This window comes from Nothoprocta perdicaria, unplaced genomic scaffold (assembly GCF_003342845.1).
Source record: "Nothoprocta perdicaria isolate Ctin4 unplaced genomic scaffold, notPer1 scaffold_101, whole genome shotgun sequence".
Taxonomy (NCBI): domain Eukaryota; kingdom Metazoa; phylum Chordata; class Aves; order Tinamiformes; family Tinamidae; genus Nothoprocta; species Nothoprocta perdicaria.
The window spans coordinates 1,981,543-2,007,253 of record NW_020454106.1 but is presented as its reverse complement, the minus strand read 5'-3'; the positions used below and the strand labels follow the sequence as shown (position 1 = coordinate 2,007,253).

Below are 25,711 nucleotides of genomic sequence, written 5' to 3'. Positions count from 1 at the left end.
GTGACATTATTTATGCTTTAGTGTCAGAAAAAAGAAGTAGAATCATGTAATTTTTATACCTTTGGTCTTGATCAAAAAAGGCTTCTGTTAAAAGTTGGGGGTGGCAGCATTTCCTGGACATGCTAGGTGGATGTCAGAGCTGTGCAAGAAAACTTAGTGCCACTACAGATTTGGTAAATAGGGATGAATTAGTCAAATGTGTTGATCCAAGTCATAACTACTGGATCTGCTATGCTGCCATTCAGAAGGACCTGGACAGGCAGGAGGAGAGSCTGGAGAGAGGAATCTCATGAGGTTCCACAAAGACACRTGCRGGAACTCTGYACACCTGGGCAGGAATAACCCCAGGGATCAGTGCAGATCAGGGGCTGACCTGCTGGAGAGCAGCTCCACAGAGCGGGACCTAGGTGTCCTGGGGACACCAAGTCACCCGTGGGGCAGCAGSGCCCTGGTGGCCAAGGAGGCCAGTGGGCTCCTGGCTGCATCCGGAGGCCGTTGGCAGCAGGGCAGGGAGGGGATCCTGCCCCTCTGCTCAGCTCTGCGGAGGCCAAAGCTGGAGCGTTGGGGGCAGCTCTGGGCTCCCCAGGACAAGGGGGCCGTGGAGCTGCTGGAGAGGGGCCAGCGCAGAGCACCAGGGCTGAGGAAGGGCCTGGAGCAGCTCTCGTGTGAGGAGAGCCCGAGCGAGCGGGGCCTGCTGAGCCTGGAGAAGAGGAGGGTGAGAGGGGAGCTGGTGAGTGTGTCCAAGGAGCCGAGGGGAGGATGGAGGGAGGAAGGKGCAAGCTCTGGTGGGTGGTGGCCAGKGGCAGGCCAAGGGGCMSTGGGKSCARGYTGCAGCGCAGGCAGCTCCAYGTGGCCGTGAGGAAGAACTTGTTTGGTGGGAGGGTGCCCGAGCCCTGGCCCAGGCTGCCCAGGGAGGCTGCGGAGGCTCCTGCTCTGCAGATCTGCCAGCGCGCCGGGATGCGCCCGGGTGCCCCGTGCTCTGGGTGTCCCTGCTGGAGCAGGGGCTGCGCTGGGGGAGCCCTGGGGGTCCCCTCCAACCGCAGCCATWCTGGGATTCTGTAATCTTGAAGCCCAGTAGGAACTGAGGTTTTTGGTTGTCCRAAAGTCATGCATGAGGCCTGTTAGTTTGTTCTTTAAAATGATTTCTCTCATATGTCTCATATGTGATTACTCTCCATCCTGTCACCCTAGTAAAAAGGCAAAAGAATTCAAAGTTTGAAACCTTGATCAAAAGGAGTGCCTTGCCATGTATTGTACTTCATCCATCCCTCCTGCTGCCCAATGCTATATCACTGTTCCCTGAACCTCTTTATAGGCCTGACCAAATATTTGTCCAGTGGCTGTCAGACCCTGGAGACACTTTCTGATTGCCCCTCCTGGCAGACAGTGCTTGAAAGAGAAATTCTGTCTCCAGAAATGGCAACAAGAACCAGGACTGCTGTGAATGTGGCCAGTTTTGTCCCAGATGGATTATCTCCTGGGTTCAGCTTGTGTAGCTGGCACGTGGACCTTTGTAATGCCAATACTGGCTCTTGTGCAATGAGTTGCAGCAAGGGGTAACAGTTGATCGAGGTGGGGGGAATTTAAACTAAACCACCGATGTGTTTCAAACAGACCTCTCGACACAACCCTTGAGTAATTATTTTCTATCGCTGTTGGGTTAGTCTTTCATTCAGAAGCAGTGGTTTCTTATTTTGTTGCCAGTCCCATGAGCCTCTGCCTATTYTTTCTTTGTAGCTGGAAAAAAATGGTGGATTTTTAGTGTTAAATAGTCACCATTTGAAATTGTAAAGTTCCTGTTCACAGCAGGAAGGAAATCTGGTGGAAGGGCCACGCTGCCCTGTACATCTTTATTATGCTGGCAATTCAGAGCTCGCAGAATGATCTTAGTGCTCCTCTGTGCTTTGTGTGAGCACAAGGACAGTCTGTCAGCCTCAACTCTGAATCAGACTTTTAACATAAATCGTAAAGCTGTGAATTACACTGTTTTAATTTCCTGTGTTTTATCCAAATTTCAGTCGCGTTCTGCCTCTGTGCTGCTTCAGCTCGATACCGTGTTATCCTGCCGCTCTCTGGACACGTTGGGCAGCATTGATGGGGGCTGTTAATCAGCTGCCATCCTCTATTAGAGAAGTAGCTGCTTTTTTTGATTGATTYCAGGATATGTGTAGTTAATACAGTCATTGAGAATGCCATCTAAGTGTGGGCAAATGATTTCTGAGGGGGTGAAAGCTGGGGTGAAACAATTTGAAGTGGATTAGAAAGTATTAAATCAGAGGAAATGGGCCAAGATGACCCAGTTAGGTATGAAGTTTTCAGATTAAACCACAGATATCTCAAAAAAAAAAAAAAAAGAAAGAAAGAAAAAGGAAAGAAAGAAAAAGGAAAGAAAGAAAAAGGAAAGAAAGAAAAAGGAAAGAAAGAAAAAGGAAAGAAAGAAAAAGGAAAGAAAGAAAAAGATAAATGAGCTTTATGGTTACGTAAAAGGAAAGAAGAAAACAGACATTAGGAAAAAAAAAAAATGGCCGGGGGACCTGTTGTGAAATGATGACCTGTCTTGTGCTTATGATGATTATTTAAGGGAAAAAAGAGAGAGAGAGAGAGAGAGGAAGAGAAATAAGTGTAAGTGGGCTGGGGAGAGCAGGACACAGCCACCACATCCACAGTGAAGACCAGAGCTGGGATGCAATCTGCAATTTGTTTTGATTACCCCTCAAGTCAGGAAGAGTTGCTCCAAACTAATAATCAGCAGGAATGTAAGAATTTTGACTTACATTTTGCTAAAGATGAAATTAAGAACTTATATTTGCCTAGGCAAATAGATCCCTATTATTTTCCCCATGAATATAATGGGGATCGTTACCTACTTGTATCTCACAGGATCACCGSAGTATGGATTAATTAGTATGTGTTAACGATGGGAGATGGCCATCGCTGCTKGTGCTGCCTATCTCAAACTACCTTTCAAAATACGATTTCTGATGGAACGTTTCAACGTTCCCATTTGAAGTTTACCTGTATTCCCAGCTCCTTGCTTTAACAGCACTAATTAGTGTGGGTGTGGGGTTTTTTAATGCTCAAAAAAAACCCAAATGCAGCTCTAATATGGAAGCAACTGCAGCCAAAAGCCCGTTTTTTTTGCCATTATAATTTAGACTCTTCAAGGAGCTGCTGTTATCTATCCCTGAGTTGTTCTCCAAAGTATAATCCGTGTCTTTGCCGCGAGTGCGTGCCAACAGAACCGCACTTGCAAACTGTTTTCCACTGGAAAATTCTTTACTTTGTAGTTAAGTACAGGATTAGGTGTAGATAAATTTCAGTGATTTGCTGGGTTTGGATTTTGCTTCTCTGAAACTCACATATTTTGCTTTTAAGAAAATAGTTGACTGTTACTGCAGGTGGCAGATTGTATAGGAGGAGAGGAGGTGGCCGAAATGCTTCCAAATGTCCTTCCTTATGCCTGTGGATGAAGGAGGGTGGTAGTCCCCTTGGTGGCACCTTGCCATGTCTGATGCTGTAGATGGACCCTGTAAGATAACTCTGTGCGTGTGAGAAAATACTCAAATTTTAGCCTAGCTACTTGACTTTGGATGTGTCATTTTGTCCTGTTGAAAGGCTGGTGCTCGGTGTTTGAGCTCTTGCTCTCAAAAATTCACATAATACCACTCTTCTGCCTCGATGGGCTGTTCTGTAGAAAGATGTTTTTGAGTTTATGGAGCCAAATACTTSAACTAGCAGATGTAACACAGAGTATTTTAAGGTGCCGTCTGGATTTTAGTAGAGAAGTGGAGGAGACAGCAGACAACAACAGAGCTGCCAGGGAATTTTGCCGGCTGTAAATGTGCATCTTGTCCAGCTGTATCCAGGTTGGGTCCAGTTCTCACTGGCATCTCTTGCTGTGATTCCTCACGTGAGTTAAAGAAAACACTTTAGTGTGTTACTRAAATCCGGATGTCTCTTCACCTCGAACACACAAGTCCTTTCATGACCTCTATAGAGCTCCTGTACCCCAAGTTTGGTCTATGGGTCCCAAATCAAAGAGCTTCTCTTTCGTTTTCAACACAGGGCTGGGCTTTGGTCACCAGTTTGGTGCTYGGCCACCGCTACGGCTGATCTTGGTGTCTCTTCCTCTTTCTGATACCTTCGTCGTGCCCTTGAATCCAGCCTCCGAGTTTCAATTCCTTCCTCGTTGCTGTAGAACTGCGACAATAATAAGGACACCTGGTTTTGAGAGGTAGAGAACATTAGGGTTAGACAGATAAAGTGGCGCTGTGAATCAGTCTGTGCCTTGAGCAGAATTCAGAAGTACCTGGCTGCCAGCCCTCTGCTTAGTCAGAGGTCAGTCCCCGGTGTAAGACTTGGATTATGACAATAATTGGCGTTTATATTATATTTTTCCCTTGTACGATTGATCTCAAGTTCRCCTCTTCTCCAAGGATGTAAAAGGGATACTATAAAGGAGAGCAAGTTACTCGCCCGAGTTGAATCAGTGGCAAAACGGCCACGATTCACTCACTGCCAACGTGCAAGCAGTATTTGTGAGGAAATTTGTGGGGAAATGAAGGGAAAGGAACCTATAATAGCAAATGAAGGGAAGAAGAGCACACCTRGAGCAAGCGAGGCTGGATTTGAGGCTCTTTAACTAGCGCCGAAACTCACGGCCTCCTGAAGAAATGATATGTTGATATTCTGCTCTCAGCTTGCCTCCTATAATTTGTGTAGCGGTGAGTATTTGATTACGTTGGATTTATTTTCAGAAGTTTCAGGCTGCTGTTATTAACTGTCACCGTTTTGATCGAAGGCGTGCGGCGGCCGCGCTCGGCATTCATGAGGCGCCGTTCCGCATTCGCAAGCAGCCGCGGTGACGCCCGAACCTCGGCGGATCAGCTCGCGAGGCTGATTTCGCCTGCGGCGGCGGCGCGAGGCCCGCGCTCCGCGGCGACRAGAGGGCGTCATGAGGAGCGTTACGCCGCGCCCGTGAATCAGGGTGGATGGGAGTAGGGCCCGCTCTGAAAATCAGGCCTGCGGGAGGCGGCGGCGGGAGGTAGTTACGCCAGCGTAGGGATGAGGGTGGCTTTGTGTTCGTTGACATGATGAGCACCTCAGACCTGATTTATTTGGGTTTGTTTATCTCTTGAAAGCTGCTGCGACTCAGCTGAAGATCCCGAGTTGCTCCTCGGCAGCCTAAGTGTGGGCTGGGATGAGACAGCTCCTCGCTGCCCCGTTGCACCCCAATCCTTTCGAGYAGGGGCTGCTGGTTTGGAGGTGGCTTCGCTTGACGTGGCACAACGTCCATAATTTGCACAGCTTTCACTTGTGATGCCCTTCCTGCGAGATCTTATATAATGACAACCAAAAAGTGGTGAATTGAAGGAAAAGAGTTATAAAATATAAGATTACAAATGCTCCAGATCCTATTAACGGGACAGCATAGTGCTGTTAGAGGTCTAACCCTGTAATAGCAAAGTGTGTCATATATCACCAAAGTGTACAAATTGGCATTTATCTACATCCTGCTTGCCACCGTTGATGTGTCTTTATCAGAGTCGTGCTTAAACCAATTTCCAGACCTAGGATGCTGTCCTGAATGTTCTGGCTTTAGCTCACATCCATATTAGGTCGATTTTATCAAATATGGGTCTCATATTGAAAAACACAGCTGGTTAGGTCAGTGTCTTGAGCTTTGCAGAGCTAGTTGGAGCAGTGGGGTTCAGTGGTGAGTTGGAGAAGGATCTCTGCAGAAAAGGATCTCTGCAGTAATGTTACAGCATGTCCTACTTGTGGTGAGTAGGAGAGAGGAAAATAACATCTTGTGAGCATTGAAGAGTCCAGAACTTTTCTCTCAAGCCTTAGAGGTGTTAGGCTTGCTATTCTGGACATGTTCCTAATTGAATTGCTTTGGACTTCTTTAATTTCAGTTGGACGTGGAATTGTTTCCCACTCTGCCGTGTTGCAGCACCTAGAACGTTCCTGTTGGGTCAGTGGTTCTTGTGTCTTCATGGGCTTGGGCTATGGGAATAGGTGTCACAGGACAAAGTAATGGAATAGAGAACAAGTTTTCCCCTAAACAGCTCCAGAATGCAGCTTTAGCTAGGGAAAAAAAAATTATGCCATGGAGATACCGGATCTGACTGCTTGGGACCTGCTGGAAGTTTCCTATTTGGAAGCAAATGCAGTTTTTTTTTATTACTCAGCTCCTTGTAGTTCTCCCTTCAAGYTGGTATCTGGCTACCTCAGGTTCCTTTTGGATGAGCATGAAGTTTTCATGCTTTATAGAGACCAAGAGGTAGTAAGTGGARTTGTGCCATCTTACTTGGGGCATAACTGCTAACTTAATGCAAGAAAGGCAAATAGGTCTGATATTTTAAGTTTGTTTTTTCTATCCAGATTTAAATAATTTTGATTACTTTGAAGGATTTGATCCAGTTGCCACAAAATTGCTCAGTTTTAGTTTTGGGCTTAAGATTCCTTTACAAAGGTTGAGGTTTTAGCATTTCAGGGCAATAAGCTCAAGACAGTTCTCCCTTGGCCGGCACCTTTTCTTAGATATAGTCTCAAGCAAATTTTTCAGCCCAGCCTCACTGGTTTGGGGCTTGGCAACTGATACGGAGATGCAGCAAATGATTAGAATTTTCTATCTGCTMTAATAGAGGATATTGTGCTGCTTGGGCAGCAAAGTTTGTCCACAGTCATTGCTGTCAGGATTAGTTTTTGATATCTTTATTTTCTCTTGTGCCCCCTCAGTTCTCTTACCCGTCTCTTGCTTGTTTTGCTTCTCGTTACTTTTGCAGCTGATGGTATTTTACAAGGAAAAAGAGGGGAAAAGCAAATTGAATTAAAACTGGCGAGAGGAGTTCAAGAGAATAAGAGGCTTTTAGAGCAGTATGGTGGGTATGGAGTACAACGAATATCTATTAATTAGTGAGGTGAATGAAATTATGCAAATTCTAAAATGGCTGATGTACTTCTGCATAATTTTTTTTTTAAACAAAGTGGGTTTCATAAAAATATTTTTGAAGGAGAAAATGACTGAGGTCTTGTTAGAATAGCAATTCTAAATAATACTAGTGTGGTTATTCATTAAAAACTGGTAGATAGTTGGTAATGCTGACACAGGTTCAATATTGCCAGGCTATGCAATATTTGTTTGGGGTTTTTAACAGAAAATTGCCAGTTTCTGTAGTCTTTTTCAGTATATAAAACTTACTGAAAAGTACTGATCCAGGTCCCACACTTGTATAGGAAAGCAGAGTTTGCTTTTAAGCCTTACAAAAATGCCATGTATGTGATGGGAGCTGCTGTACGTACTCAGCACGTCCCCGTTGCATGAAAACGGGGCGAATTATAGGCCAGAACATGTACGGGATGAATCAGAATGTCAAGCATATTTCCTGGGCACGTATGAAGATGGCAATTCAGTCTAGTTCACTACTAACAAAGTCGCTTTAATCTGACACAAGGACCCAGAGGTAGAAACTGAGCTCTGGCAATTTAGACAAATCAGGAACCAAACCAAAATTGTAAAGGGAATGACTGTGGCATCAAACAGCTAAAGGAAATGTTAGTTCTTCTGTTGCTTGACATTTGTGAGGCCACCTGGAAGGCCATGGTTTAGTTAGACACAAGATTTCGGTTCAAGGGACTGGAAGGACCAAAGTTTTAGACTTCTAGATCCATGACATACTGGAGTTTAAACTAGAAAATCTAGAGTATTTTTTTGGTATTAAACTCAAGGGGTCAGTAAAGGAAGAATTGGGAGTTGATCTAATTCTGAGCAGARGTTCTCGTTCACAAAATTATGTTAGAAAAAGAATGATAAGAAGTGGCAAAAAAGATTTTATCTCTGAGGGAAAAGAAAACCAACGTATCTGGTGAAAGACCAAATGTTTCATGAGTGACATGGTGACATGAAGTCAGCGCGACACTTCTGCTGTCCCGCAACTTAAGAGAGAAGGTGAGAGCAGCGTGGCCTCCTCCAGCATGGAGGAAGAACCTAGAACACGCTGGCTGCTTCTGGCTGCTCCTCCACAAGTTCTGGATGTCTCTGTCGCAGATGTCACTTCCAAATCTTAATTGTCATCGTTCCAGTCATTGCTTGTCTCCCGCTGCGTTGGCTGCGGCGCTCTCTTTTTAGTGGAATAATCTGGGTGCTTGTCTTTGGAAATTGGAAATGGCTTGTGCATTTTCAGTAATTAATTGTCCGAGGGACAGTGCATTCCTGTTGGATGGAAACGCTCTTCATCCTGTCTGCTCTCTTCTCACGCAGTCGGTTCCTTGGATGGCAGTGAGCCCCTTGCACCGTCTTCTCGCTTGCTTTTTTCCTATAACTTAATATTTACAGTACAAAACCAAAGCTGGGACCTTCTTGGTTTCGTATTTGCTGTTGTTGGAGTGGGTCAATGTATCCTGGCTTTGTTGCATGACACTGTATGATGTAGCTACAACCCTACTAAGCAAAACCAGGACTTGTTCTTCAGCCCTAAGGTTATCTGGTCACATCTGTCCTACCTAGCACTCTTAGCCTTGAAAAAAAGGATGATTCAAGCAGACAGCCTGTGGTTTCTGCTCCATGCAAAGTTGTGAATAATGCCCCTGAGGTGCTTGAAAGCATGAAAGTTGTGCAGGGCCAGACCTGTGCTGCTGAGCAATCCAGCGGTGCAGGTGTCCGTGTGTGGGTGACTGTTTCTGTGGCTGTTCCTGGGCATTTTTTAATTTGCTGTTTCTGATGGGGCTATGTCCTCTGACTCAAGGACAGAGCCTGTTTCCTTGCCAGGCCAGGAATGCATCGTGAGATGCAGGAATCTCTTCCTCGGAGAGATTCCTCCCTTCACCCCCAAACTCTGCCAGCCTGACTTTCACAAAGCTGCTCTGCTCTGACCCGTGGAGGTTACACGGTAGCTCTGTCATCTCTCCTGGCGTTTGAGTGATCTCTTCCTCCTGCTCTCCTGCAGGAATTGTAAGAAGCCCTTGACTCAGAAGAAGATTCACAGGAAAGATGTAAAATGCCGTGATCTCTTTGCCAAGTTCCGCCTGCCCTCCATCTGCCATCTCTTCTTCTCATGATCTTGAATTCTGAAGGAAGAGATCTCAGCATTTTTATGCCGTTTGGGTCTGTTCTGAGTGAATTTAGGAAGGAGAAGAGATTATGGGAGTATAAGGTGATTTTTTCAGTTCCATTTTGGGGATCTTCCGCGATACAGAGAAGGTTCGTTGTTCTGATACCTGAGGGAGCTTAGGAGTTAAAAGAGCTTTTGACTGGCCACCATGGTGATTGAGTTAGACAAGAAACCTGCCTTTGGAGGGGGAAAGGCTGTAGACTTACTTCTTTAAATGAAAGTGTGGTATAATTGGATGTGCTGCTCTTTCCTTGTTAGGGCAGGCGATCCGTGACAACATAGCAGGTTCAAAAGTGACTTCAGAAACGTGACTTCAGTCAAATCAACTTTGGTCCTAAAGGGTACCAGAATTTCCGCTAGGGCTGTTTTATCTTCTTCTTCTTTTTTTTTTTTTCAGGGTAGCAAAAAAAGAGTTAGGGCAACTTGTACTCTTCCTACTTCAGATTCAGCTCATAAATCTCATGTCAGAACTGGTTAAAACTTGGGCAGAAAGTTCTGCCTCTGGACTAGACCTAACTGATCACTCTGGGGATCTGGGATTTTTGCTTGGTGGGTACTGGGAGTGACTCTCTGAACTCTAGTTGTGGCATCTCTGACTGAGCAACCTCCATCTCTTTGTAAGTCAAGGTCATCAAAAGCACAAGGGAAAAAAGTTGAGAGAAAGCCCTTTGGCCAGGTGATGAGACTGGCATTGATGGGAGATCTTCTGTTGGGTTTGGAGGTGGACAACTCGGCTACCTTCTATCATATGTATGGCTTAGTGTTGGAGCAGAATTAGTCTTTCTTTTTGTATAAAGTACTTTTTTCACCGTGGACTCTTGAACTGAAGCGTTTGCTTTTGTGTTTCACCTTCTTTTTAGTCTGCTGGAAACCATGTCTCACTACACAGACGAACCAAGATTTACCATAGAGCAAATCGACCTGCTTCAGCGCCTGAGACGTACGGGAATGACCAGACATGAAATCCTCCACGCGCTGGAAACCTTGGATCGTCTTGATCAAGAGCATAGTGACAAATTTGGGAGAAGGTCTAGCTACGGAGGTGGTTCCTACAGCAACAGTACCAACAACGTCCCCGCATCTTCCTCTACAGCCACAGCTTCAACACAGACCCAGCATTCGGGGATGTCCCCGTCCCCAAGCAACAGTTACGACACCTCCCCACAGCCTTGCACTACTAATCAGAACGGGAGGGAGAGTAACGAGAGGTTGTCTGCGTTCAACGGGAAGATGTCCCCTACCCGATACCCGCTTGCAAACAGCCTGCCTCAAAGGTCATACAGTTTCGAAGCTTCTGAAGAGGACTTGGACATTGATGACAAAGTGGAGGAGCTGATGAGGTTAGTACAAGGCTTTGAAAAAAGTTTGGAAAGCCAGGGGAAGAAATCCCTTGGAAATACACCTCTTGGAGGACTGCTCAAATAGGTATTGTCAAGCAAGTGGGAATTGCTTTAGACAGTGATCCCTTTCCCAGTTCTGCTGATCCCTAKCTGACTACATCTCACCTGCCTCCTGGTCTTGTGTAGATAGCCCCTGCCCTTGTGTAGATGTCCTACAAGTTGTTTTATTTTTGAAATATTTGTGGCGTTTTTTCTTGTGTTGTTGCAAAGATTAAGTCCTATGTTAGAGCACAAAATTTCCTTGCTCAGTAGCCTTCTCACTGAGTCTTCATTTGCACGAATCCTCCACCACTTTCTACCAGTCAAATTTGCTTCCATGTGTAGGGTGAGTAGGGAGCCTACCTGGTTAAGGCTTTCCCCTGGGATCTGCAGGACATGCCTCTTATTTGTTTCTAATTTGTGGAAAGGGATGACCTCTGGGATTGGTACAGTCTCATGCTGGCAGCAGGAACACACAGTGAGGAAGAGACAGAAGTCCTCAATAAGAGATAATTTTTCTTTTTTTTTTTTCTTTTTTTTTCTTTATTTTTTTTCTCCCAACTGACCTTCCCTTACTTTTACCCACTTCTCATTCAGCAGTATGGTGAAGATGAAAGGAGGAGGCCATTCTGCTGAGGATGAAAGTCAAAATCAGCAGYGTTGATAGCAAAAGGAAATAAGGGGAAAAGGCCACATGTCTCAAAAGTAGTTTTTGTCATAATTTTGGAGTGCTTTTCTTTCCCCTTTCCCTCCCCAAAGCACAATATTTATGAAGTACCTGAGAAAGAACTTGAGTCCCCAGGCTCTACGATGAAGATGTTTGATGTGTCTGATGCAGAACTTGCAGACCTAGGGTAAAAGCTGTGGTGGTTTAGGGACAGGAATAGGTAAGAAAAGCTGATAGCAAATGATGCTGGAAAAATGGGATAATGCAGGGAGATGGTGAGTAGAGTGGGAATTCCAATGTGCTGAGTTCCCTCTGCTGGAATTCAGCTGTTCCTTTGAGTTTRGGGTTCTCACGCAGTAAATCTCAGGGAGGGGTTTTGGTGCCTGCGCACGTTTGATGCTACTTTTATACCCAGGTGCATGGAGGATGAGCATTGGAGGCAAAAATAAAAATCAACCCGCAACATAGTATTTATTTTGATTTTTGTAACCTTAAATTTGCCTGCTGGGGGTAGAGGAAAGAAGGAGAAGGGAGATTATTGAATAATAAAGCCTAATAAAGCCTGGTCTTAATTGTCTGTACCTTTTAGGGAGGGAAGAAGGAGGGGAAGAGTGCGTGTTCACTGCAGCCACRACTTGCTGCATATTACAGCCCCTGTGCGACCCCCAAGTTATTCTCCTTTTGGCCTAGTTTAGTCCCTTCTGCACTATCTTTGCACCCTTTCTAAAAAGCATAATTCCAGTTAAATAAATGCTTTAACACCTTCCACATGCTCGGTCAGTGTAACGAGTGTAAGGAAGCAGGGCTGGGGGATAGTGGTTGCAAACGCTTTCACCTTAAGGTATTTTTCCTTGAAAGGCTGAAGAGCTTTGTGTATAGGTAAATGTGTTTGTGTAGCTATCCATGCAGACCTTGCTACCCAATGTATTTTTTTAGGGTTTTTTTTGTGCCTTTTTTTTATGACTGAGGTTTTTATGCTACTTGGAGAGATTTATTCATCCCCGTGTAATGAAACTTTGTGCATTCCATATGGCAGCCCTGCACCTACTATGAATTATATAGGACGTGAGTCATCCATTCTGCTGCGAGGGCGCTTGGATCAAACGTGACACTTGTGAAAAAGAAGTGTCCACTGGCGAGCTACTTGGGCGATGTTAGCGCCTGCCTTCCCCTCTCTAAACCCAGGGCATAAAACCATTCTGCCCCTTCCAAGTGCACTTGGGTCTGTCTTTTTGTGTGTGTTCTTTTGTGTTTTGTTTTGCTAGGAGGGACAGCAGCGTGATAAAGGAGGAAATCAAAGCCTTTCTAGCCAACCGGCGAATCTCCCAAGCAGTCGTTGCACAGGTAACAGGTAAGAGCTCGCGGGGCCCTTCTCTTCCCTGCAGGGAAGCTCATCCCRCTGCCGACGGGTGCAGATGTGGGAATAGTGCTTGCCTTTCTGCATTGCAGTGCAGATCTGTCAGCTTAGTCATGATAATGTATGCCTTTGATTTAAGAGCCATTGTCCCGCACATCATGGAACTTCCCCAGTGAATCACTTTGCCTTTCTTTTTTTCTGTGGCTTGTGCTAGCAGATTTGATTTTACAGCATTGTAATAAGCCCCGGCGTTCTCGGCTTAAAACGAAAGTGCTCTGCCTTAATTCCTAAATTGTTTGTTAAAGGTGGCAAATAGATGCCTAGCTGCCTCTCTGTGCATGGAGACATATATGCATAATAGGTGTATATATATTATTGCGTGTATGTGGAGTCTGGAAGCGCAGCTGTATTCAGCATCCCTACGCCCAGCATTYCGCTTTAAAGTGTTTTTTCACTCATTTTGAGTTGTAATTAATGAAAAACAGATGCCAGGTTGAGGAGATGACCACATTCGCTCAGATTTTTTACCCGAAGCAGAGGAGTTCTCTTTTTGCCCTCTGTCCCATTCCCTACCTCTTTGGCATTCAGGGCAAGCAAACAGTCTGCAGTGATATCACTTATTCCTTTGGTGTATTTCCAAATCTCTACACAAACAGTGATGAAGTCTTACTGCTCCTCCATGGGGTGGAGTGCTATTACTTCTCCTTTACAGGTTCATCCTAGATTTGCCCAGCGCAGCACGGAGCTGGTAGCAAATCTAAGAAGAAGATACCRTGATAAAAATAGCTCTATCCTACGTTATATCTATAATATTTATTCATTTTTGAAACTAAGCTTGAATAAAGAGAAATAGATGAGTTTTGAGGGTCTGTGATGACTAGGGGTGYCAACCCAACAGGAGGGAGGTGGTTCTTTTACGGTGTTTCCAGTGTTGGAAATGTCATAAGAACCTGCCTTCCTGGGCAAGTGGGATTTGCAGGCCCTGGACATASCCAGCAGTTCAGGTGGAGAGGCAGAAATGTGATGCAAACCAGGAATCCCTTTCACGTCTCTCTCTCCTCTCTGTGGCCTTGAGCAAATTGCTCGTCCTTCCCAGGTTTCAGTTTCATCTGTAAAGTCATGAGAGCAGCATCTTGTGTAACTCAAAGGAACATTATGGGCTTTAGGGGATGCTAGGAAGAGGGTGAGGAAGATTGGATGCTAAGGCTAGCTGTTTGATCCGAACCCCAGTGGTGATGTTTAAGGAGTTTGTGGGTCACTGCCCTACTTGTGTGCAGTCCTTGCCTGAACACAGTCCCTGAATGACCCATCTCTGCGTTAAGTGCTTTCTACAAGGGCAAACACAAGGAAAACTTCTTCCTTCGAGCCTGAGGCTGAACGTTCTAGCACTCCCTTTGTCTACCAGAAGTCAAGCGAGCTCTTCACCTTCAGGAGAAGAAATGCAAGGAAGAAGAAAATCCCTCAAGGCGGCCTTCCCCCAACCAACCAGCATTTGTACTTTATGCAGACTGAGTAGAGTGAATCTCCATGGTAAATCATAGTCCTTGTCTATAAAAGGAGCTGATTTAATCAGCTGTGTGTCTCCGTGCGTGTCTTGGCGCCCCTGCAGTTGGGCTGTAGCAAAGTCTAGATCCGTCTCTTCACACCTCTTTCTTTTTCTGTTGTTTTTCTCAAGCTACTGGCTTGGGTTCCAGTTGATAGAAGTGTTGTGGTGTTTCTGTGGACCTCGCAAATAAAAAATAATGTGATATTTTACACATGCTGCAATTTCTCCAGCAAAGATGGCCACAAGGCCCATGTGGCTTCTCTTCTTCTCTTCCTCTTGTAACCCGTTGCAGTTGAGCTATGTTGTCCCCAGGTCTACTTGGTAGGAATGTCTGTGGGAGCTGGTTCCTTTTAAGTGTACTCTTCAACCTTGTACGTGCAGAATATATGATCCCAAATGGCACCATCTGAGTATTTACAAACTTAATCTTACAGGTAAAGCTATCTGAAATCACTCAAACAAGGAAAAAAAAAGTGAAATGAAACATAAATAGTTGGTTCTTCCTGGGAAAAAAAAACACAAAAAATCCCCCCAAATCCCCACTTCTTCCTCTCTCATCTTAATTTTAACCTTGCAGTGCACTTATAGAATATATATTCCTACATCTGCAAATACCCCGAGCAGGCTTGCATTTAATGTTGCCCTCTAAGTACTTCTCCTTTTCTTTTTCCTGTGCTGCAAAGAGAGAAGATGGAAAATGATGGAGAGGGAAGATATGTGAGAGAGACAGACATGGGCTTGAAGGTGAAAGGCAGCTGTTGTCGTAGAACAAATTTAAGGCTCTTTTGGCCTTTTTAAGATTACCAAAAACTTTTCAAGTTATGTAGATAATGAGCCTGGCTTGGRGAACGAAACCTGACACACAGGGATGCCTTCTGCAGCGATGGGAGAGAGCAGATTGGAAAAGAGTAACTGAGAGTATTAAAGGGTGACGTGAACATAAAGAAATGATTGATAAGAAGCAAAAAACCTAGCATAAGACTTATTAGTGCTGGTCCTAAATACAGGAGCTGCTTAATATAGAAGCTTTTTAAACGGTGTCTGTAGTAAGATAAACAAGAAGCACTTGGGTTGGGCTCTGTATAAATAATCTCCTACTGATAAGAAAAATGACAGTATAAACAGGAGCTAATAATAGTTCCTGCTGAATTTCCTATCTCGTTTGAAGCTCTTTTAACGTGGCTGCAGTTTATTAGGGGGTAGGTAATAGTCCCTAGGTGTGGGGGATAGGATGCAAATTTTTTTTTCAATATTAATTTAGAGTTGCATATTGTAATTTATTTGTCTGGCCACCGAGTAGGCTGTGGTCAGAGGGTGAAAGACAGAGAAATAAATGTAGGTGTAGCAAAAGATGCTGCCTCTTGATTTAAGCCTTTAGGTTCAGATGGGGAGGAAACCGTGAGAATCTGGATTTAAAAAACACTTTTCTTTGTGGTATTTTTTTTAAATACGTGTGACAACGCGGGGAGAGATTTGTTTTTATATGATTTTGATCTTTGCAGGCTTGCTGTTAACAAGCTCTGCTAATCTCTTAAATTGATAGCTGTCCTTTGCAAGCACATATTATATGTATCTGGGACTTCGCTTACAAACTGAGGAATTTAGATAGAGTCATTTACTTTCTTCTCCAAATCTGACACATTCCAGGTGCTTCTAAAAAATCCCTCTTGAAAGAAATATTAAAGAAATGCAAAGCAGAGAGAGAAAAGCCAACATGTGAAGATGAAAACTAGTTACCTTGTAGAGGAGCAGTTTTGAGGGTTACGAGCAGGTTTGCACTGTAGATACCAATTGCTTTCTATTTATGATGGATTTTACTGTTTCCTTCATGTATTTTTGGGTGGAAGTGTCCCAAAATAATTTCTTCTGAGAGAATGGGGGGTGGCTGAAGCAGAGCCCGGAGGATGTCAGTCTGCCTTGAGGTCCGTGGTTCAGCTGGAGAATGAATTTCCACAAGACAGTTGGATTTTCAGTACTCCAGAGAACTTCATTAATCCACTTCTGGCAGCGCGATGATTTATTTTTGACTGCCAGAGCAATTTCCTAAAGTAGCCTGATTGCAGACTGTGTGGCTGGGTGGTGCTGCTGGCCGTCCTAGGCATCGGCCCCAAGAGTCAACTGCACAAAATCAACTTAAAATGCTAGAAACTGGGGTGTGATTTTGGTGGGGGGTGTTAATGGAAGGGGAGAAGGATAAGGCTGGGATTAAGACACCGTGCAGGGGTCTAGGAGATGCTGGGCCAGTTCTGCTGATGACTTTGCCTGTGACCTTGAATGCAGGCTGTTGGAACGTGGAGTTTTGGGACCTCTAAACTGAGCTGAGGAACAGGGAAAAAATGTTCTGTGCCATAAGAACAAAAAGAGGAGCAGGGTGTAGGTAGAGRAACTGGTAAAAAGCTCAGCGCTCACCTCAGTTTTTGAGACAAGGAAGCAAAAAGAAAAGTGGAGGGGGAAAAAAAAAAGACAGAATCTGGGACTTTAGRACCTCTAGAAATCATCTACTTCAATCATCTACTTGTACTGTGACCCAAAGCAAGATCAGCTACCTAAGCTGCACCTTGCAGATGTTCTCTGGGGTTGCAGCTTTGCTGCGGAAAGAAAACTGGACTTCTGGGCAGTGCAAAAGGTGCTACGGGCAGCACTGCTGCTCCCGAGATCCTGCAGTGAAATAACAGCATAAAATCAATCCCATCAAGAGGCAATCAGGGGAAAAAGAAGGTAATAATGTTAATTTTATAATTTGGATCGAAGATCCTTTCTGGCACTGCCTTTGAGRCTGCCCATCTCCATGGCCTTGCAAGCTGCAGAAGTGACTTTGGGACCTGTTGGGAGCTGAAGAGAGGCAAAGGTGGCCGTGGCCATAGAGGCTCTCAGCCCTTGGACTGCTCTGCTCCATCTGCACACATTGTCTGAAGTGCCAAACATCTGTAGCACTTTCCGAGAGCAGCAGGCAGCCGCTTGGGCAGAATTTGGGTTTTCCACGCCGTGCAGCTCTTGTCGAGGACACTTCATCTCTATTTATAATTTTTAACAAATAATGCTTTGCATTGGTGCCTTACGTTGTTCTCCAAACACTGAATAAACACTAATTCAGGGCAATAAGYGTTAAGTGGACTGTAGTAAACAAGTAAATTATTGCTGCTGTTACCCACTGATTAATAGGAGCCGTGCAGCCAAAGGCAGCGAGACGCAAACGTTTGTGTACCACAGCACTGGGTTAAGGAAATGGCTTTTATAAATCATAATAGTACATGGGAGACTGCGAGTTTTCAAAGTTTGGGCCTTTTCCCTGACTAGATGGGCCAATCCCCATCTAGATTGTCTGGTTTCAACCAGACTGGGGCCTTGCATTGGGCTGGAGAGTTTTATCAGCCTGCATTGGCTTCTGGTTTGATTCTCTTGTGTGCTTCTGTAGAGAGGTTTGAAATAAAGTGACAGGCTCCAAGGCTTGGGTTTGGTCAAATAATTCCACTTTTCTAATAGTATAAACCCAATTATATACCCCAATATGGGCCCTGGGGACAATAAACAGACCACCCCAACTGCTCCTGAGCTCCTTCAAAGGCAGCCTGTGGGAACGGGTGTTAAAATGACAAGGAAATAGGGGGAAAACACCCAAACCGGGRCATGTTTTATGGGCAGAACTTGTTAAACTCCAAAACCTGTCCCTTTTCCACAAGGTAGTTAAAACTTCAGAGCCTCCAGGATGAAGAACAGCAAAGATTATAAACCCTATGATTTTGCAAAGCTGGCTGGAGCAAACCCACCTCAACGAGACACGTGAGGTTTGAGTTAAATCATCCCAAAGTTGACGAGCTGCTGTGTTCAATGCTTAAAAAAAGCATAGTAAAGATCTCCTATTAGAAGCAGTAAAGCTCCAGGGGGTTGTTTTTTTTGTGAGTTAGATATGATTATGAGATATCTTATAAAACCTTCACGCAGCTCAAGAGGTGAGAGGCAGTTTGATTTCTGTGTGGATGCCAGCCTTCCTATTACCACCAAGCAGGTGTTGGCACAGGTGGTGTTCAGCAGTAGCTTGTTCCTTTGAGCACCTCCTAAAACTTGAATTCTCAGGAGAGTTTATGGGCTGTTAACCCTCTCTGATAGCTGAGGAGCCTGCTGGAGGCCACAGGAGGTTCTCCCTCATCCTATCTGGCTTTAGTTATTCAGCATACAAGACATATTTTGGAGTAGTTTTGATATTTTTAGATAAATTTGCCGCTTTCCAGCTACTAGTGCGTTTTGATACCTCTTGCTTTGCTTGATTGTCCCCCCAACTATSCTTTTTCCTCCTTCTGTGTTGATCCTGTGCTCTGTGTCCTGCTTTGGAAATAGCTGTATTGACTTCTAGGTTTTTTTTTACCCTTTTACTGTTTCCTTAGAAATCCTATTTTAAACAAGTCCTACCTGGACCTCAGTTTTGTTTTCTGTTATAGCAGCTGATAGTTGTCTCTATTTGTGGGGTGGTTTGGTCTACATGACATGAACTGCTTCTATGTCTATCTCCCCTCTTATTAAAGCATTTGATAACCACCTCCTAAGCATCATTCTTGATATRTAATTACAGTAAAGGATTGACTCCCCTTTTACAGGTGAAGAAATACAAGGGAAGCCCTGTTTTAGATGTGGGCAGCACAAGTCAGTGAAGGATTTAGCTTCCCAATTCGTGTCCTTGCTGCTTCCAGACTTTATCTTGAGTAAGGCTGAAATAGCAAGTGAGAAGTTGAAGCACTTAGGGTCAGTATAGGGGGAGACTTCAGGTCTGTATCTCTTCTGTGATGGAAGCAGTAGCTTTCAGTGTCTGGGCTTCTTACAACAACACCTTTTATCCACGTATAAATCCCTCTAAAATGATTTTAAAAAAGAATTCCCTTCCACTTTCTCTCTTTTTTTTCCTCTCTTTTTACAGGTATCAGTCAGAGCCGGATCTCCCATTGGCTGTTGCAGCAGGGGTCGGACCTGAGTGAGCAAAAGAAAAGGGCATTTTACAGATGGTACCAGCTTGAGAAGACAAATCCTGGTAAACAAATAGAGGCTAAACAATACCTGCTGCTTTATTTATGAAAAAAAAAAAAAAGTTATTTTGTCACTTACTTTGATTATCAGTGGTGATTTGCTGCTTGGTGGTGTGTTCTATCCCCTCTAATATCCCAGCTTAGTTTTTGGGGAGATGAGGGACAAAATTGCATTTCCCTTGATCCAAATCAATCATCAATGAGAGTTTCCCTATCCATAGGTGCCTGCCCAGGTCTTTAGTCATGGAGACTTGGCCTGTCCTCTCACCACTGGCCAAATCTGGGAGCCAGAAGCCCTCACTGAAGGTGCAGTCATCCCGCTTGAAATATATTCCAAGGTTCTTGAGAAWGAACAAAGAGAAAACATTAATAATGTCCTTATAACACAAAGTTATGGCAAAAACTCATTGAAGTTGAGAGGAACTTTGAGGGAACCTGCAGGGTTTTGGAGCTGGACAACAACTTCACAGATGGGATGTTGAGAGTCAGAGTGATGTTAGAGATGTGTGTCTCAAATCCCACCCTCTTCTCCTCCAAATTCAGAAAGAGAARTAAAAATTCCTCATGGTCTTTAACYAACTGACAGCAGGCAAAGTCACAGACAGTCCAGTTGATTTCTTTACATTGTTCTTCTCCCTAATTGATGTTTGGCCGTGGTTCTTCCCTTTTCCTTGCACACTTTCACTGTAAGGATCACAATATTTACCCTTACTTCCCTTTAAAGGATGACACAGTTAAATTAACCTTGTAATTGATTAAAGAAATGTAGGACTCAGCCTCTCTAATGCAAMCTTGGCTTCAAGGTCCATAATTCTATTAAGAAAAAATCCAGTGAAAACAGATCCTGAAAAACATCGATTTTTGTGCAGAAGCTGTAAGTCAAGAGGCTCCAGGATCTGTCAGTTGGAATGAGAATGTCTTGGCTTAAAGTTGGATGTGCTCAAAGCCAGAGTTGAGCCTGTCCTTTCTGTTAAACATCTAGAAAACTCCTCTAAAGGATGAAAACGGAAAGGGATGTGAGGTGTGGACAGGCTGCTGTCAAGGGCTGACAAAGCTGCTGGATCTGGACTCTTTAGGATCAACTGCTCTGAACCCTGTGGAGCAATTCCCAACGTTCACCTTCGGTGGGAGGCATTGCCCCCAAAACAGAGGAGAGAACTAGAGCTGTTGCAAGGGTRTTTTTTAGAAAAATCCCCCAAATCATCACCCCAGGCTGAAAACCATCTGAGGAGGTTTCCTGTTGTCCTATGGATCTTTTCAATATTGCCTGGATGTTTTAGGAAATAGTGTTGGGATGAGAAGGCCTTGGCAAAGAGAGCACTAAAATCTTTCCTTTGCCTCTTAACCTTCTTTTCCTCCTTGTAGTCACCACCTCACAGTGTCTTGTTTGGCCCTTTGCTCTTGAGAAGTGCCCAGGGAAGGAAGACCAGCAATGTCGATGGTTGCGTCTTAAGTAGAAATGAAGTGAAATAACCCCCTGCTTCTCCTCTGCACTGTCTTGCTGAGGGCTCGTTCGGGTTTCTTTTTATTCACTGGGGAAATTCCTTGAAGACGGGTTGTTTGAGCTTAACCTTTTCATAAATAAGGGATCTTGAGAGATTTTCAAGCAGTGAAAAGGCTCCCCTGACAATGCCAAGAGACTGTTCTGGTGCATTTCAATTCCCTTTACAGCCAAATAAAACGAGTTCTTTTTGTTTTTGGAGAAGCTGGTGTAACGGTTGTGGGGTGGCTCTGGGTTTTCCTATAGCTACTGGAAAAGGCTACCACAGGGAAATGTGATGGCATTTACTTACTTTAGGATATCCCACTGCTTTGAATTTTTGCTTTCCAACATGTTGCAGGTCAGACGGGCCAACCAAGAGCTAATGAACATGCACTTGTGCTGACGGCTTTAGTAGTGTCTTAACAAAGGTATCAGCCTCATCCAAAGARTCCTGCTTTTAAATTACTGTTCTAGAGCAGTTTGGAGCCTAAGTTTTGTCTRCTATTTACAGTATCCTGTGATTAGTTTGCTAGACTCGACCAGACTTTCTGCTGCCTTCTTTTGAGACAAAAAATGAGAAAACTTAGAGCCTCCTGCCAGCCTCCTGCAATGGAGCGATGCAGGAGCTTCAGGCCTGGTCACTCTCCATAGACATCCCATGAAGGCCTGTCCTCCTCTCAAAAAGTGATGAAATGAGATACTAAAAAGTGACATTTGCCTTTCTATTCTCATATCCTTTCCCATTTCAGCTGTTGGGAGCAGTATTTGAAGCCTTTTCCAATAGAGGAAACACTCAGGTCCCTCTGGGCAGGAGCTCGTTGCCAGTGCGCAGCGTGAGGTCTTTAGGAGCRTTTAGTTCCCCCTTCCTTATTTTTTCATCCTTAGATTTGCAGATAGCTCTTCAGACTAGTCCATTTTCTGCCTGTTTTCGTTTGAGTAATAACAGAAGGGAAACTTCCCCTTAAAATGTTTCGATGGGCTGAGAAAACCAGTGCAGTTACCTTGTGAAGGGGAGAGGGAGGACAGTTGAGGAGAGGCCTGGAGACCACCTGGCAGGCCTGGACTCTTCCCTTGGCTCTGCCAAGTTTTCTATAGAATTTTTAGCAAATAGGTGCAACTTTTTGCTAAAGAGAGATAAAAGACAAGACCCTTTCCTCTGTGTCACTTACCCTCCTTGCCTATAAGGTCCTCGCAGCAAGGACTATCTTTTACACTTGTTCTGCACTGCACCCAGCCAGGGRCTTCTGCAGAGTTTTAGGGACAAAAACCCTGTAAATACATCAAAAGAGATGCTTTCTTTTTCTTCTTTCAAATATACGGTGGTGCTGTATAGTGCTTTTAATCATCCTCAAGAAGCCCTTCATGTGCTAACCTAATTGCTGCATTTTTTAGAGCCTCAGGACAGACGATGTAGAGAYGTTAAGAGTACGGAAAGGACTCGGCAGCTCCGTAGCCTTCCTTATTTACCAGCTTTCCTTGGCCTTTGGAATACGCTCCTTGYTGTTTGCATGCTTTTGAGTGCCTTTTTGCATGGATATTTTCTCTGTTTCTCGTTGGCGATGGTTGCTCAGAGAACTTCAAACAGCAGTTTGGAGCGTTACCAGAGACACCTGAGCCTCGTGGATCAGAAAACAGCCTGTTTTCATACTGCATTCAACCCTGCTACTCAAAAACGTCCTGATCTGTGTTTTTCTCTGGTAGAGTTAATAGCAATGCTGTGAGTTCTGATTTTGAAGGACTTGTATTTTTTTTTTTCTGGAAACCCTTGCCAGTTAAGGTAAAAGGTATTTTTTTGTTGAGGGAAAGAAGTYCATGCTCAATGTTAGTGTTTGATGGCTCTGATCCAATTAATAGGCACGTTTCTCATTTAGCTGGGGCATTTCTTTGGACAGGCACCGTATCTCTTGTGTTTTGTGGAAGACTGAGAGCATTTTGGCAGTAGATAAATAGTATAGGTTTCAGATTATGAGTGTATGGAGTCCTATAGTGCTCTGATGAATTTTTCAGAAGCCATGGTTTAAAAATAGGGGGCTAAATAAATGTGCATCGATAGGTAGCCTGATTAGTTTAGCTGGCRCTCAGTCTTGGGCCATGTGGGAAGTTTATTATGAGGTAACTTGAGCATTTCTTTTGCCCTTGTGCTGCAAACTGAAGCTGGCATCGAGAAACGCTGTGTTGAAGTTGCAGGGATGGATGCAGGCTGCCTCCCTGTAAGCTGCATGTTCTGCCTGTACCAGTCTCGGCACAGGAAGGCAGCTGTGGTCACCTTGGAGAGAACCGTGTGCTCTTTCTCCTTGAACAAAGGGGGAAAAGAAAGGTGGTTATTATCAAGATGTAGCATCTTTTGTGTTATTCCCACTGCAGCTCTTGTTTAGCTGTGAAAGCAAGGCTTATAAAAAGAGGAAAAAAAAAAAAAAAAAGAAAAATCAGGGGCTGGATATCCTGGGAGATTTGCATGGGGAATTTGGTGGTGGTGATTTACTATTTTACGGAGCCTCGTCRAAAATTGTCCCTTCTCTGATCCTTTCCATCTAAGCAATGAGCTCTGCAGGGAACCTTTTGCTGTGCAGGCTACTGATTCACATCTGGTAGGAACTGGAAGTTGTTTTTCAGGGGATGTCAGGCGTGTTTGGCTCAGCTGAAGGGGAATAGCTGTTCTTATCAGTGTAATGGATGAGAGGTACTTGCTGCGAACGGATCCCCGGAGCCGGGAGGTGGCCTGGGGCTCCCGACGTCCCGCGCGGCGCCCGTCTCGCCACACAACGAACCAGCAACGGCAGGTGACAGGCCTGACAGCAACGGCACTTATTCCTCTGGATAAGGATCTGGGATGTGTTGAGAGGAGGAAAACCATGTGGAATTCCAAAGCAAGGGCAGCACTTGTGTCTTCTTAAACCCACCTGCAGTTTCCTCCCAGTCAAACCCCAATTTAGAGAAAATTTTGCAGAGAGAAAATACAGTTTTGTTGCAAAAGCTCCTTGGTGTTGGCAGCTRGTGGGAGATGTCCCTTTTCATTTTTATCTGTGGAAGGAGTTTGTTCACTTCTCTGTTCACCTCTCCACTCCTTACACATGTCCAARTTTTTGCTGCATGTTTTAAGGCAGAAATCTCACAATGTTTTGGCTCATCCTGCTCGAGCAGAAAGGAAGATGTTTCCTTTCCTAAAAACTATTTGAGGGTTTTGTGAAAACTCCCATTACTAGTTAGCAGTGTAACTTGCTGACTTGTGAAGTCCTCAGCATAACTGCCTCTTATCTGCTGTTGATTTTGTTGCTRCTGGAGAGAAAAGTTGATTTAGTGAGGCTGCTAAAGCAAAAAAAAAAACCAACCAACCAAAAAAATATCCTATTTCATATTTAGTAAGTGAACATATAAGAAGCCAGAGTTAAACTGCTTTAAATACAGATGTTTTTTCAACCTCTGTCTGCAAAATCCCAGGCAGATGAATAACTCCACATCTCTTGCCCTGATGTGGGCATCACTGAGACTCACATTTTTCTGTAGTGCATGAAAACAGTGTCAGAGAGCTCTTCAGAAGACACAGATAACACCTGCCCTCCAAATTCTCCTTTGGAGAGCGTATTTTGCTAAGAAAGTGCCTAAAAAGCTAGTCCTCCCCCMCACACACATTCTTTTATTTCCGATTTTCAAAGTGTTCCTGAAGCCAAGCAACGTGGTGCTGTCCCAGCCCCCCAAACCATGCAGATGCTGGAAGGGGTAGATAAGGAACTTCCCTTGAAATGACCTTCCAATAAATTAGTAATATAGATAATATTTTGAGTGACATTAAAACTGTCTGTGGTTTAAGCTGGGAGCTAGGTCTAGCTGCTGGCACTAAAGCCCTGGGAAGTAGTCTGTGCTCCAAAGGCAGGAATGAGGAAACGTCACCATCYGTTGTGTGTGCAAGGTAAAGGCTTTGCTTCCTATAGGCTTCTATAGACTGTAGACTTCTCCAGGGGCAGGTTTTTCGGGATTTCTGGGTGCTCCCACCTTGCACAAATGAAAACTCTTGCAGTAAGGAAAATATTCCCCATGTATTTCAGGAAAAGGRCACAACCTAACGCACAAATAGCTAATTCCTGCTTTCTAACTGGAGGAATTTGTTTATGGTTTAAAATTGAATTCCCTTAATCCCGTTTGCTCCGTTACAAATCGAAGGAGCCAGAATTAAATGAGCAGGGTTGTTTTATGGACACTGTGTGTTTTTATGCCTAAATCCTAGGTGTTCTGCACCTGCATGGCCCTGCTGCCTCCCTCCTAATGTCCCGTTCCCGGTACCCCTGCTAATGGGTGTATGAAATATTGGTCTTGCCTTTGGTCTTGATTTAGTAAGCGGGACACCGTGGTGAAGGAATGAGGGGTAAGTTGCAAAGGGCCTTTCCTGAGGGCGCCGTGCCAAGTTTCCTCCCTCCCTTGATGCTTTCCAGCTCCTTGATAGGAGCCGTGTAGCTGCAGGAGAGGAGAGGTGGGATGTTAAACTGCTTCCTAAGGCCCTGCCAGGTCACCTGGCACTCATTTGCACAGCACACGGGGTGCCCCTCTACCAGAGGAGCTATTTCAAGTATTTACTCAGCCTAGGAGCAACCTTGTGGACAGGGTGAAATAACTTTGCTGTCAGCTTGCACTTGGCTTCCTGCAACTGCTCTGCAAGTAAACAGAAACCTGTCTCTACCTGGCTTTATGTATCTTGAAGGTGTCTTTGTCTAATGATGCTTTATTTTCCTTTTTTTTTTTTTTAGTTTGAATGGTTTCATCACCTGTCTTGTCTTTTTTTCCACGAGCAGGAGTGCGAAAACGAGCGTGACTCTCTAGTCCCTTAGGAAACACAGTATTTATTGTCCCTAGGGGCCACGTTAAGCATGAGACCCGCTCCTGTCCCCATAGAAGAGCCCGAATGGAGACAGACGCCTCCGCCAGTCACAGCTACCTCTGGGACCTTCAGACTACGGCGAGGCAGTCGGTTCACGTGGAGGAAGGAGTGCCTGGCTGTGATGGAAAGGTATGTCGCTTGGGGCATTTTAAAGCCACCTTCAAGTATGTTTTTTTCCTCTTCTGGTGAGCTCCAGCTTCATTTTCATGGATGTGGTTTGGCACTGGGATCGCTGCAATTGTGTGGTTCTAGGTAGCAGAGGTAGGAGGAGATAATTC

The 25,711-nt window shown here is 44.6% G+C and overlaps 1 protein-coding gene across 7 annotated transcripts in view; it reads left to right on the top strand.

The window, feature by feature from the left end:
- Positions 1 to 25,711, top strand: part of HMBOX1 (homeobox containing 1) — an 82,043-nt gene that overhangs the window by 33,293 nt on the left and 23,039 nt on the right. For all 7 annotated transcript variants that reach the window (XM_026041459.1, XM_026041439.1, XM_026041451.1 and 4 more), the window contains exons 3-6: positions 9,977 to 10,456; positions 12,428 to 12,513; positions 18,975 to 19,085; positions 25,409 to 25,562. In XM_026041459.1, the coding sequence (XP_025897244.1) occupies positions 9,977 to 10,456; positions 12,428 to 12,513; positions 18,975 to 19,085; positions 25,409 to 25,562 (831 nt within the window). The remainder of the gene's footprint in view (positions 1 to 9,976; positions 10,457 to 12,427; positions 12,514 to 18,974; positions 19,086 to 25,408; positions 25,563 to 25,711) is intronic.